Below are 14,054 nucleotides of genomic sequence, written 5' to 3'. Positions count from 1 at the left end.
TTTATTTATAATCTAACTACTACTAACGATTGAATTATCAAATTTTGACACAAGTACAATGAATTCCAAATTGACTAAATCTAATGGCTTCAAATGTCTTCACGTATTCCTTTTCATCAACTGCTACAATGCTATTTTGAATTTGAATTCAAACTCCATTCTGAGTGCTCTCTAATCTCATGGTTTTATATGTCTCATCAAGAATTCAAACTTCGTCAAAACTTATTATTTTTTATAACAATATCAACATTTTGAGATCTAGTATGCAACTTAATTTACTATCTCCTTGTTATCTAAATAATGTCTCTCAAGATTGTCTAAATAAAATTTTATGTACCACAGATAACAACATGCCTTTCCCATCAACTTCTCCTTGCATGAATAGACGGGATCATTAGTGTCACTCTTATCTAGTGGTTCAAATTCAATGTTAGATTTTGAAAACCCTAACTTAGAAATAGACAACTCAATTTTGCACAACCCACTCTTTTTTTTTTCAAATGTTTGTGTACCCCGATGGACTAATTGAGAATCAAGATATTCTTATATTAAAAAGAATTTATTTAAAAAAGAAAAGTAGTGTTACAATTTGAAAAAAAAAGACTAGTGTAATATATAAAATGTGTCATTGTAATGTTTTTAAATATTAAGAAAAACTAGTATAAAAAAAATAGTGTTATATATTTGGAAAAAAGATTCAAGAAATACAAGTATAATTTTTTAAAATTAAAACGAATAATCTTCAAAGATGAATTTGATTGAGTGAGATGAAATGTAATAAATTAAAAAAATATTTCAATTAAAATAAAATAAAAGAGTATTATACTCACAAATTTTTTAAAATTTATTTTTCTTTCTTAACAATTTTAACTCAACCAACCAAAGCAAGGGTAGATGTAATAATTAAAATGTAAATCCTTTGACATTATTAAACCTAAAAATAAACATGAGAGTTGTGGCACAGTTGCAGTCTCGCACAGGCTGGCGCATTTACCCACCCAGCATGTCACTATCCACCATCACCCCACCACCTCCCTACTACCCTTCCACTAACCGCCACCACTCCAACCCGCGCCACCAAATATCAACCTAACCCACCAAAACCTTTCCTTACACTCACAGCCAACCCAACCCCAACCTCACACACCCACTCGAATAATATTAACAACAACAACAACAACAACCCTTTGTTCCTTACACACCACACACTCTCTCTCATCTATCAAATGGCGACCCCCCCAAACGACGCCGCATCGACGAAGAAGCCACAACCCATCCCTTGGACCCACCAGGAGACCGTGCACCTCATCCGCGCCTACCAGGAGAAGTGGTACGCCCTCAAGCGGGGCCCACTGCGCCACAACCAGTGGGAGGAGGTCGCCGTCGTCGTCGCCGCACGCTGCGGCTACGACCTTGCCCACCCCGCCAAGTCCGCCCTTCAGTGCCGCCACAAGATGGAGAAGCTCCGCCAGCGCCATCGCGCCGAGAAGAAACAACAACACTCCGCCGCCGACGCGCTCCGCCCCGGCGCGTGGCAGTACAACGCCCTCATGGATGACCTTGAGCGCGGCCCCCTCCCCATCTCCGCCCTTGCTCCTCTATACAGCGACGAAGAAGAAGACGAAGACGACGACGACGCCATCGACGATCAATACGACAATGATGGCGACGAGGGTTTCATTAACATCAAGTCGAAGAGTATTAACTGTATCCTCAGCGAGAGACCTGTGAGAATGAGAAGCAACGACAGAGGGTTTTTGAGAGAGCACGTTGTTGTTGTTGAAGAAGAAGAAGAAGAAGAAGAGGAGGAGGAGGAGGAGGAGGAGGAGGAGAATGAGAATGAAGACGACGATGTTTTGGGGTTGTCGATGGAGATGAGGGTTTTCGCGGAGAGGTTTATTGGGATGGAGAGTTTGAAGATGGAGATGATGAAGGAGACGGAGCGGTGTAGGTTGGAGATGGAGAAGAAGCGGATCCAGATGATTCTGGAATCACAAAGGAGGATCGTTGATTCCATTGGTAAGGCGTTTGGGTCTAGCAAGAGGGTCAAGATTACTCAACAAAACTGAAAAAGGTTTCATTTTTTTTTCTTTCTAAATTGTAATTTTAATTGAGTTTAAGTTCTATATTGTCAGTGGAAAAAAGTTATTATAAGAGGTACCACTTATACATGACAGAATGTGATTGTATGATAATCAATGCATACACTATTTACTCATTTTAAATTAGGGTTAAACATGGTTTTAGTGGAAATTTCGCTTTTGGTTCTTTTTTTGTTTGGTCTCTGTTTTATGGAAATGTGTCAGGCATGGTTCTAAATTGTGGTTGTGATTGTGGTTTCATCGCGATCCTTGACATTGTGGGAAAATGCGGCTGATACCACCACAGTTGCGGTCATGATACGGTTGTGTTGTAAGTTGAAAAGTGAAAATCCAACTGCAAATTAGAACCATGGTGTCAGGTGTAATCCCTGTAACTAATTGAGAAGTGAGAAGGAAGGAGAGGAGCCACAGATGACGCATTTCTGTAAATGAAGGATCAAGAGATGGTTTTAGTGGAAATTTCACTTTTGTTTCTTTTTTTGTTTGGTCTCTTGTTTATGGAAATGTGTCAGGCATGGTTCTAAATTGTGGTTGTGATTGTGGTTTCATCGCGATCCTTGACATTGTGGGAAAATGCAGCTGATACCACCACAATTGCAGTCATGATACGGTTGTGTTGTAAGTTGAAAAGTGAAAACCCAACTGCAAATTAGAACCATGGTGTCAGGTGTAATCCCTGTAACTAAGTGAGAAGTGAGAAGGAAGGAGAGGAGCCACATATGATGCATTTCTGTAAATGAAGGGTCAAGAGATGGTTTTCTTAGGGATTGGAAATGAAATTTCTGTATTTGGGGAGCTTAAAACATGAGTTTAATAGGTATGCACTCTCAATTAAAAAAAAATATTGTCAACGAATTAGAAATCATTCCTGACGCAACACATGTGGGTAGTTATTATAAAAGTGAATAAACTTATCATTCATGGCTGTTTGTGATCAGATGACATGTTATGTAAATGACTTTTACACTGTTCATACATGTATTATTTATTCCCAAAAACATATTTAACCTTCTTAATTATTTTTTGTTGTCTATTGTTTTTGTTCACCTGGTTTATGGATTTACGGTGACATGGTTTATCTGCCTGCAGGTTGTGAAATATAATGATCGAAATAAGCTCTGATGGTTTCCATAACAGAAGAGTCTACAAAACCAGTTGCAGATTGTGCTGCAAGTTATTTATTCTATTTATTGTTGCATTTGAAGTCTTTACTACTCACCTCAATTAGGGTAAGTTAATTTTTTTGGCATTAGTTGATTATAATGAAAATGATTTCTTTACAATATTTGTTTTTTCTTCTATTTATTAATTGAGCCCTATGAAAAAGTTCTTTACTATAAAATAGCTGCTTATCTATGCTAAGTTTGAAAGTTTGTGATAGGTCAGAATAAAGAATTTCTGTTTTTCTTCCATTTCTAATCAAGTTTCTATCATGCTGCTACATGAATTTCCCTTTTATTGCATACTGATCTTCTTAATATGCACGTGGGATGTGGTTTCTTTTTTTATATTAAACTTCGTTATGGAAAAAATCTATTAAGATGAATGCTTGAAACAAATATACCAGAAAACTATCACTTTAAAGGAAGGGTCATGTTAAATTTAACACTTTTATCTTCGCTGTCAATATTGTGACCTGTAATTCTGTACAATAGCTCAATAGATTCTACGAGCCTATGATAGTTTCAAATCTTAGAGGTAATTATGTTTGTCTGGAACCAATTAGTTGGAAAAGTATATAGGGGCATGTGCAGGAGTGATATATATCTCTAAATATATTTTACTGGAGTTCAAGGTTATTAGTAGTTGATTATGTTACTTTCCTATGCATCTTGTGCTTTTGCTGGAAAAAGTTATTTTAGGGCGTAATGATGCTGTTAGTGGTTTGAGCCTCCATTAACCCACCTATTTTCCTCTCCTGTCAAATGGCTGCTGCTTTCACTCCTCTAGGACCCCCCACGAGAAAAATATTCTGCATTTTGTCTATAGATTGCACTTGTTAATGAGGAATGGTAAAAAATTCCTCATTAAGATTTTTTCAGTATCACTCTTGCATATTGCTGATTATTGTAGCTCAAAGACAACTAGAGACATGACAAAATTGATGTTCTGTCTAACTAGTTTTAATATGGTACCAACTATGATCAAACTTTCCAGATACCAAAGAAGTCTTGACATTATCGCCATTTATTTTTATCTTGCTAATTTGAAAGATGTGTTTCTCTTAACGTCTTTGGTCAACCCTTCTGGTATTTTGTCATGTAGTTTATTCCTTGATATGCAGCAATGGCCATCTAACCTTAAGCCATTTCATGTTTTCCATTTCTATGATTTCTTTTTTGGGATGGCTTTTTGACAACATTTGAATGAGTAAGTGATAGGGTGTGCCTCCCTATCAGGGAAGTCTACGTGAGTGATAGAACCCGAACCAAGAACTTAATAAGAAAGAGCAGAACTGATTTATTATTGATGATAAAGAAATAAAAGAAACAATATAACTCAGGTAATTAGAGGAACCTGGAACCTCCTAAACAATTTCCGAATATTTCCCCCCTCCCTTCTAAATATTATCTCCTATATATAGTTTCTGCCTCCCTTCGTCAATCCCAATTATAATTAGAGTAATTGATAAATATCCTAATTAAATGTTTTAGATTTATATATGTAGTTTTTTATATTTTGTTGTCTTTTCTCTCTGCTGTAGTCATCCGTCATAGAGACAGCTTGTATTTTAACTCTCAATATATAAATACATTTCAACTTTGTGAGTGTGAGACACTCAAGTATTATAATCAAATATCGTAGTCTCAACTTGGCATCAGAGCGGGTTGATCCCACTCTGCCTGTTGTTTGCTGCCAACCGCCATCTCTGGACACCGGCCGCCACCATATTTTTTGGCGAACACCAGATCTGGAGTGCCTCTCTGAGTGAGGAAGAACCCAAGTGGTCGCGGTTTCTATTTCAGTCCCACATGCAGCTTTGTAAGGCGCGTGCAGTTCACCCACTGATCATCCATTGTTGTAATGTCACCGGACCACCACCATAGTGCTCGTTGGAGGCTCCTGTCCCTTTTAGGCCCCGATTGTCATTCCTTCCGTGTTTGGTTGGTGGGTTTGAATGTAACCCTTTGTGTCTCGAGTTTGTACATTGTTTTCGGGAAATACTTGAGTTACTGGTTCTACTGTCACTGGAAAGTTGTGTTGCTGCCACCAGCCTGCTTGTCGTTGCCTATTGGTCCTATTTCAAGTCTCCTCTCCTATTTCCCTTAGTTTGAAGACTGTGTTCAACATCTTTTTCTCTCTCTTGGGGCTTGTTCTTTTCCTGTTACACTAGGAAGTAGGAAATAGAAGTTACTTACTTGGAGATGATGACATTGATGAATGAAAGCATGAGACTAGGGTGTAGGACGTAGGAAGCATGAGACTTGGAGATGATGATGTCGATCTTTTTGTAGCCACTACTTTATGTTTTTTTTTTTCATGACTTTGATTGTTTTGCTTCATATATGATATATTTTCTTATTTTGCTTATGTCACTTATTTTTACTTTAAAATACTATGTATTTTATTGATCTTGTATCTTACTATTCATAAGACAATTCGATTCACGATTCGTAAAACAGCTCTTCCGATTCACGATTTGAATCTCAATTCGATAACCATGCTTGCGAGTTGGTTCCTCTTCCTCCTGTGAAGAAGGAAGTTGGTTGTAGATGGGTATATGCTTTTAAAGTTGGTCATAATGGATAAGTTGACTGTCTTAAGACTTGATTAGTGGCCAAAGGATATACCTAGATATATATATGGTCTTGCTATGGCGATACTTTCTCTCCTATGGCCAAAATCACTACTATTCGACTCTTGTTTGCCATGGTTGCTATTGGTCATTGGCCCCTACATCAATTGGATAATAAAAATGCATTTTTTCATGGTGAATTAGATGAGGAGATTTACATACAGCAACCTCCTTGGTTTGTTGCTTGGGGGGAATCTGGTCTAGTTTCTAAGCTTCGTCGATCCTTTTACAGGCTCAAACAATCTCCACGAACTTGGTTTTGGAAAATGTCATTTTGTTCAAAGTTTTGGGCTAAAACAAAGTGAAGTAGATAATTCAGTTTTTTATTGTCATACATCTCCTGGAAAATGTGTATCTTGTTTATTTGAATGATATAGGCATCACAAGAAATGATAATGCTAAGATTTCCCAACTGAAAGAATACTTGTCCAGTCATTTTTAGACTAAAGACCTTGAGAATCTTAAGTACTTTCTTGGTATTGAGGTAGCTCAATCAAGTGAAGACATTGTGGTTTCTCAAAGGAAGTATATGCTCTTGATATTTTAGAAGAAACATGCATGAATAATTGTAGACCCATTGATAGTCATATGGACTAGAATCAAAAGTTAATGACAGACCAAGATGAACCATACTCATATCCAAAAAGATACAGAAGACTAGTAGGAAAACCCATTTATCTCACAATTATAAGACCAGACATCTCCTTTGCAAATAGTGTGGTTAATCAATGCATGCAGGCTCCTCATGTTGATCACTGGAAGGTTGTGATTTGCATTCTTAGGTACATTAAAAAGGCTCCAAGACAAGGATTGTTATAAGGACAAAGAAAATATTCAAATCTTTGGGTATTGTGATGCTGATTGGGTTGGATGCCCCATAGATAGAAGGTTCACTACTGGACGTTGGAGGCAGTATTATCTCTTGGAAGAGCAAGAAACAAAATACTATTGCTCGGTCTAATGCAGAAGCAAAATACAGGCTATATCCACAACCACTTGTGAGTTAGTTTGGATCAAACAACTTCTTCGAGAGTTGAAGTTTTGTGAAGTTAAACAAATGAAGTTGTATTGGGACAACCAGGCAACTCTTCACATTGCTTCAGATCCATTTTAACTCTCAATATATAAATACATTTAAGCTGAGTGTGAGTGTGTGAGGCACTTAAGTATTATAACTAAATATCTTAGTCTCAACTATCCTAACAAGATAAAGATCATTATCTCCTAATAATGGAAAAGATAAAGATAAGAATTCCCTAATAACAAAAAGATAGTGATCTTCTAAAAAGATAAAGACAATAGTATTCGAAAAAGATAAAAATAATGATTGCATAACTCTTTTTTGTCTTTCTTGTCACGTAGACCTCCCAAATAGGGAGGCACACCCTATCAAGTAGAAGAAAGACTAAAAAGAGTTAGGCAATCATTATATTTATCTTTGCAGGAGATTATTATCTTTATCTTTGTAGGAGATCATTATCTTTTCTATTATTAGGCAATCATTGTCTTTATCTTTTCTGTTATTAGGAGATCATTATCTTTATCTTTTTAGGATTTAATAATTGGATATCACTTTGTAAATATTTTACTGAAGTGATAATGTTTTGAAGTTGTTAACTAGTGGCGATTTTACCAGCTTAGATCTTATGTATAAAGACGTGAACAAGATTTGAATTTAAGATCTTTTGCCTTTAAGATAGTGCTTATAGTTTTGGGTTAATTATGTTTTTTTATCTCTGAACTTTTTTAACTTTTTCTTTGTAGTTTCTAAACAAAATTTTGACTAAGACCCTGTTGTTTTTGTCCGTCATCCTTTTTAGTCTTTGCACTTAATATTATTGTTAAATGATGATGTGGCATTGATTTTAATATTATTTTATTATGTTTTGTAGCGGCCATTTAAGTGATGATGTGGTTGGATGAACTTTTAATTAAGTATCAAATAGTGTTTAGTGGTTAAAAATCAATCACCCGAAATTGTTCCACTATTATTTTTAACAAGTATAAAATCCTTGAGTTCCAAATTCACAAAGACAATGTTGTTCGCGTTTGCAGCACCGATGACATCGTCGTTGGCTCCTCGATTTAGCATCACACATCACTTCCGTTCTATTATCTCGAGGGGTGGAGCAACGAATTGCAGCGTTTTTGCTGGGGTTAAAGGTTGGGGGTAGAGTGTTTTGTTTAGGAATATTTTGAACCAGTTTAACAAAGTGATTGGGTTCGCCTCGCTTCATGTTGGGGATGAGGACGGACAGAGGTTGTAACTGTAACGGTGACGGAATGGGGATAGAATGAATGAGGGGTATAGGGAGACTGATACGGAGGGTGAGAGTTCTATTATCTGGCATCCACATTTGGCAAATTCGGTCCCGCCCCTCCCCCAATTTTATTCTGCAAATGCAACTCCTCTATTATTGAAATCGTTCCCACCCCCCATAACATTTATGCCGATCTGATATCTGTTTTGTGAGCTTCACTTCAATTTAATAACATACACACTACCCACATATGCACCCGCCCAGCATCTGTTTGATCCACGACCTCAAAGAAACCAGTGCTTTCATTCCCAATTAACAACTTGACTTTAATCATCAGTTGTTCTCCTCCCATTCCTATATTGATATTTAATCCAATTCAACCCAGAAAGCAAAATAATAGAAAAACAATTTGTTTCCCTTTTGTTCCCATAAAACAATTTGCTTTTTAAAGTAGCCACTAAATGAATTTGATAAGCGTTTCCAAATCTGAATTTGATTCTCCAATCAATGTATTTCTCTTTTGTTCACTTAATAGCATGCATCATTCGTTTCATTAATTTGTTCCTCTAGTGAGTTTCTGGGACCGGCTGGGGATTCGGCTGAGAAGAGTTGGGCCTTAGTGAAGCAATTTAGAGTGTTGCTAGGTGCACCCAGCATTATTGCTGGTGCACCCAGCATTTAATTAAAATATCAAAACTGCCCCTGCACTTTTTTTGCATTTGTGATGGGTGTGTGTGAGGGTGATCCGTAAATCGTGCGGATCAAGTTGATCCGTAAGGTTTCTATGGATCAAGTTGATCCGTAAGGCTTTTACGGATCAACTTAAATGGCTTATAGATTAAGGGTATTTTTGTCATTTTACCTTAAGTGCTGGGTGCACTAGCAATAATGCTGGGTGCACCTATCAACACCCAACAATTTATGGCCGTTGTTAGCCGTCATAAATTATTTAACACTTAATTAAAAGTTCATCCAACCAAATTCTGAAAGTTTTAAACCGCTAGAAAAATAAACACCCACAAAATGTAATAAAATCATATTCAAATCAATGTCATATCATCACTTAATGATGATATTTAATGACATAGATTAAAAAGGATGAAGGATCAAAACATTAGGGACTAAGACTGGTCAAAATTTTATTCGGAGTGAAAAGTTGAAAAAGTTAATGGATAAAAAATATAGTTAATCCTATAGTTTTGGGCTTCATATTAGTTTGGGTGATATTACGTGCACCATGCAATTGTTGGTACACCTAGTATAACATGCGAAATTCTCATTTTATCCTTTCATAAAATTGATACAGATTGGGCTTACGAATTGTCAATCTGTAAGTCTCATATAGATTGTCCAATTTTTATCTAAATTTACATGCGCATTAAATATACATTAAAAAATTTAGTGTTACATATAACGACATTAATTATTTTATAACATAATTAGTCTATTAGCTTAGTTGGTTAGAGTGTTGTGTTAATAATGCGAAAATCACATGTTTGATTCCTGTATGAGTCATTAATTTTGTATTAATAACATGTTAATAGTAAACTTGATTCCCTTAAGTAAGATCCAATAAATATTTTGTATTAATAACATGATAAAAAAAAAGATATACGAGTATTAGAATCTGACTCATTAAGTTTCTTGGGTTCAATGTTTTCCTTCTTAATCAATTAAGTATAAATAATACTCCTAATTGTTATTGTTAATATTGATTTGTTGACTAACGTGCTACTTTTTACGATAAAAATCACCTGCATATTGGAGGGACAAATAACCCATGGTTAACAAAATTATAATAACAAATTATTATTTTATACTTTAAGGAACGACATTATATAAATGATCCTCAAAGATTTTATAGAAAAAATCTCATAATGTTATGATGTTTGATAAAATAAAAAATTTGCAATTTAAGATTAGTTATTATAAGAAAAGACCGTGTGAAGCAAGTAGGTTAAGTGTGAGAAATATTTAAATTAAAAGGGATAAAATTGTAATTTGATAAAACTAACACGCACACGCACACGCACACGCACATGAACACGCACACCCCCACGCACCCGCACGCACACCCCCACGCACCCGCGCCCCCGCGCGCACGCACACACACACAGAGATATATATATATATATATATATATATATATATATATATATATATATATATATATATATATATATATATATATATATATATATGTTGATGCTCCCCAAATTGGGAGGGAACAAAAAGAAGGATTTCAAATGTGACAGGATGGAATCTTTTCCTTTATTTGCCATCTCATTTTATTCCATTTTAAATAACCGAGATAGTGAAACAACTTAAGGTTTCATGTTATTTCAACCCATTTCATCACATTTAATGTAGCTCCATGTTGAGCTTGTAGGCTTTGAATCTTCTTCGTCGATGGAGTCATTTGCTTCTTGAAGATTAATGGTAGTGAAATGGAGAAGGAGGAAAAGGTGATTGGAGACGTCACTTCAAGGAGAAGATGAGTCAAGAACAAGCTCACCACCATAGGAAGCCACGGATAAAAGCTTGAAGGTAGGAGAAGATGAGTGGAGGGAGAGGGAGAGCGGGAGAATGAAGTCTGAACTTTAAAGTCTAATTTCTCAAATGATCAAAGTTTCAAAATGCACACACAAGACTTCTATTTATAGCTTAAGTGTCACACAAAATTGGAGGTTTCACTTGAATTTGAATTTGTAGAGTTAAGTCTGGAGCCAAAATCTAACTAATTATGATTAGTGAATTTCAGCTATAGTTCATCCCACTAATCCAATATCAAATCTAAGATTTGCTTAGGTGTCATGAGACATGTAATGCATGAAGGACATACATAAAGTGTAACTATATGAAGTGACAATAGGGTGTAGCAAGCAAACACTCACCTCCCCCTTAGGCTGGTCCAAAATTTAATTGGATTGGGCTTCTCTCGAATCAATTAAATTTTTCTCCCAACATACACATCTAATGTGCACTTAATGCATATGAAATTACAAAATTATCCCTAATACAAAAATTAGTCTATGTGTCCTAAAATACAAGGACTGAAAAATCCTACATTACCAGGATACCCTAAACGTGTGGGGTACCCTACCTACACTATGAAATCCTAAAATAATGAAACCCTAATCTAATATGTACAAAAATAAGTGGATTCATACTTAGTCATGGGCCCAAAATCTACGCTAAGGCTCATGAGAATCCTAAGACCTTCTCCTGCATTCCTGGCCCAATCTTCTTGGAGTCTCCTAGCCGTGACTCTGGTGATGGCTCCCCTCCTTTAGAGGATTGCATCAACATTTCATTAATTCAAATAGTCCAATGTCATCAATGACCAATTTTAAATAACTTTGAGACTTAAAAAAAATCAACACCAAATTTGTCAACTTTGTTATTTTACCTGAAGTGTTTATTTTATCTAATTGAAGTGATAAAGAGATTCAAAACTAACTATTAAATAGACACTAGTTCATATTCAAGTGACAAAAATAACACGAGTGAAAACAAATTGTTATTATGATATTAGTTCAGAATGAAGAATTGTTCTAAGCTTAAAACGAAAATGCATGTAATTTCTAAAAAATGTTTTGACAACTAAGATGTTTGTTTCAAAAGGAGTTGCTTAGTTATAAAGTCTTAAAGAAATTTTTTGTTAAAGGTTTCATTCCAAAAGAGTGTTTAAGCTTAATGATTTCCAAAAACTGATGTGATTAAACAATTAAAGCAAGTGCAGTAAGTGGAGAAAAAGGAAGAAAATAGTGATAAAGATTTTTATAATGATTCACCACAACCTTGGGTTATGTTCAATCCTCATCCTTCAAGATGAAATTTCCACTAACATCCAATCACTATTGGACAAGCCAACCATTGAATTTCAACAACTTGTTTACAACCTCATTGGACTTCAAACCTAGCAGACTACTAGATAAGTAACACCACTGGTTTCCACTTTTCTAGCCACTTGTTGGCCTTTACAACAAGAATTTTGTGTTTGGTTGCACATAGATGGATTCTCCTAACAAGAGAGATTTTCACTTAGGAAATTACAAGATCCCGCTTCTATCTATGAAAAGATCACAACACAAGATCTAATGAGAAGTGGGTCACTCTCACTTAAGAGGTGTTGAAGCGACAATGACACATTCTCACACAGAGATGCAACTCAAGTTTTCTCTCATTAGGATAACTTCAACAATCTTCATGATGCTCCTTCCTTTTAAACCTTTCACAGTAGTTGTAGAGGCAAATAACATAAGAAGGGGGTTGAATTGTGTTTTAAGAAATTTTAAACCTTTTTTAAAACAAAACAAGAGTTATTTTCTAATACGAATTTTGCTAAAAATAGATAATAGAATACGTGAAAAGCTTGATCATATGATGATGAAAAGATTTTCACAACAGACCAAAAAAAATATAAGATCTAAAAACAAATCTATATCATTTGTCAGTTAAAACGAAGGAAAGCAGTAAAGAAAAAACACACATGATTTATACTAATTCGTCTTTGCCACTGAGGCTACATTTAGTTCTTAGCAACCCACCAAGTTTCACAAACTTAAAAAGGTTATAGTATTCTTTGTCCTACCAGGTTACTAATAGTTCTAAACAAATCAACAAGATTTATTGTTTAAGATTGTTCAATAATTTAAAAAATTATCATCTTATAGATGGATATCACACTCAACTCCTTAGTATATTATCTTAGGATATACAAAGTGTTTTGAGAGATTTCTGATCTATACAAGAATTAACATAAAACTTTACAGAAGAATGAATGAATGAAACTTTTGTGTGTTGTTGTTCAAAGCTTCTTCTATTTATAGCCTTCATCTTCAAATGTCAGTTGTCTCAATGGATTGATTCTTCACTTAAGTTCTTTGTCTGATGAATTATGATCGTTGAGGCATTTAATGCTTGCATTAAATGTGCATCCCTTCTTTATGCAAAAAGTCCAAGTCCATATTGGTGGGTTAGCATGATAAGCACTTCAGCAGAAAAGTCACATGAAATTAGAGCAAGTCTACACATCAGAATGTGCCTTTTGATGAAGATCAACACTTTCAAATCTTGGATTTCATTTATTTTTCATAGGATTTCAACAGATCCTAGGAGAATGTTTCTGCAAAATAAAATCTTAGACGTAGAGTATTAAATGAAGATCTTAGATGCAACACTTAAATGACATGGTAGATCGTGTCTATTCAAGATATCATTTGAAACTTCAGACGCAGAAATAGATCATGATTTGATAACAGATCAGACATAACTATTATCATTTGTATTTATTTGCATCTAATTAAAATAATTAGGAGTCATGATTTGTCTTTAAGACATAAATATCTTTTGACTTAACAATAGTCATTTGAGTGGAGCCCACACTACTGGCATACTTCTTGAAGAAGTTTGAAAATGATGATAGTTATCTAGACTTGACAATTATGCAAATTGTTCCAATGTACACATCTTGAGGAACTTTTATGATGAGCCTTTTGAAGATTCATCAGAATGGTGATTTTGATGTTTGTTAAGGAAGGGTCTGTTATGAGAGATTTTTCTAATGAAGCAAAATTGATATGACTTTCTAAGGAATCACAACTTTATCAAACTTAATACATCTTCAAAGATCAAACTTAAAACATATCCTTTGAGATACTAGTGTATAAGCAAGTTTTGAAGATTGAAGAACAACTTCTTGACAAACTAATGCCCTAGGCTAACTATTAAGCTTGACAATATCTTTACACTTTATCCTTCATATTCATATTCTTTGTTGTGCAAAGTTTGTATACTTCAGCTTAAACTTGTTTATCCTCAATTAGTGTAAAAAAAAACATGTAAAAAAAACATGTAAAAAAAAACTTGTAAACAATTAGTGTTTGTGAAATC

General features: G+C 35.0%; 1 protein-coding gene across 7 annotated transcripts; it reads left to right on the top strand.

Moving 5' to 3' along the window:
* Nucleotides 1-934: 934 nt before the first annotated feature.
* LOC100814846 (serine/threonine-protein kinase rio2) lies at nt 935-12,524 on the top strand. Of its 7 annotated transcripts, none has more exons than XR_005890837.1 (3): nt 956-2,074; nt 3,192-3,331; nt 10,549-12,524. XR_005890837.1 is itself a non-coding variant. In XM_003522154.5 (2 exons), exon 1 carries the CDS (start codon nt 1,227-1,229, stop codon nt 2,067-2,069), a length of 843 nt encoding a protein of 280 aa, XP_003522202.2. In that variant the 5' UTR covers nt 935-1,226; the 3' UTR covers nt 2,070-2,074; nt 3,192-3,385. The 7 variants fall into 7 exon arrangements, 1 of the variants encoding a protein (XP_003522202.2); XR_413514.4 differs by lacking the exon at nt 10,549-12,524 and adding an exon at nt 7,954-9,105; XR_005890840.1 differs by lacking the exon at nt 10,549-12,524 and adding an exon at nt 7,791-7,861.
* The last annotated feature ends 1,530 nt before the right edge of the window (nt 12,525-14,054 follow it).

The sequence above is a fragment of the Glycine max genome, chromosome 3, assembly GCF_000004515.6.
Source record: "Glycine max cultivar Williams 82 chromosome 3, Glycine_max_v4.0, whole genome shotgun sequence".
Taxonomy (NCBI): Eukaryota; Viridiplantae; Streptophyta; class Magnoliopsida; order Fabales; family Fabaceae; genus Glycine; species Glycine max.
The sequence above is the reverse complement of the archived record's forward strand: the minus strand, read 5'-3'. Positions and strand labels throughout refer to the sequence as shown.

Coding starts and splice junctions, on each gene's coding strand:
- LOC100814846 (XM_003522154.5), top strand. CDS start 1,227: ATGGCGACCCCCCCAAACGACGCCGCATCGACGAAGAAGCCACAACCC.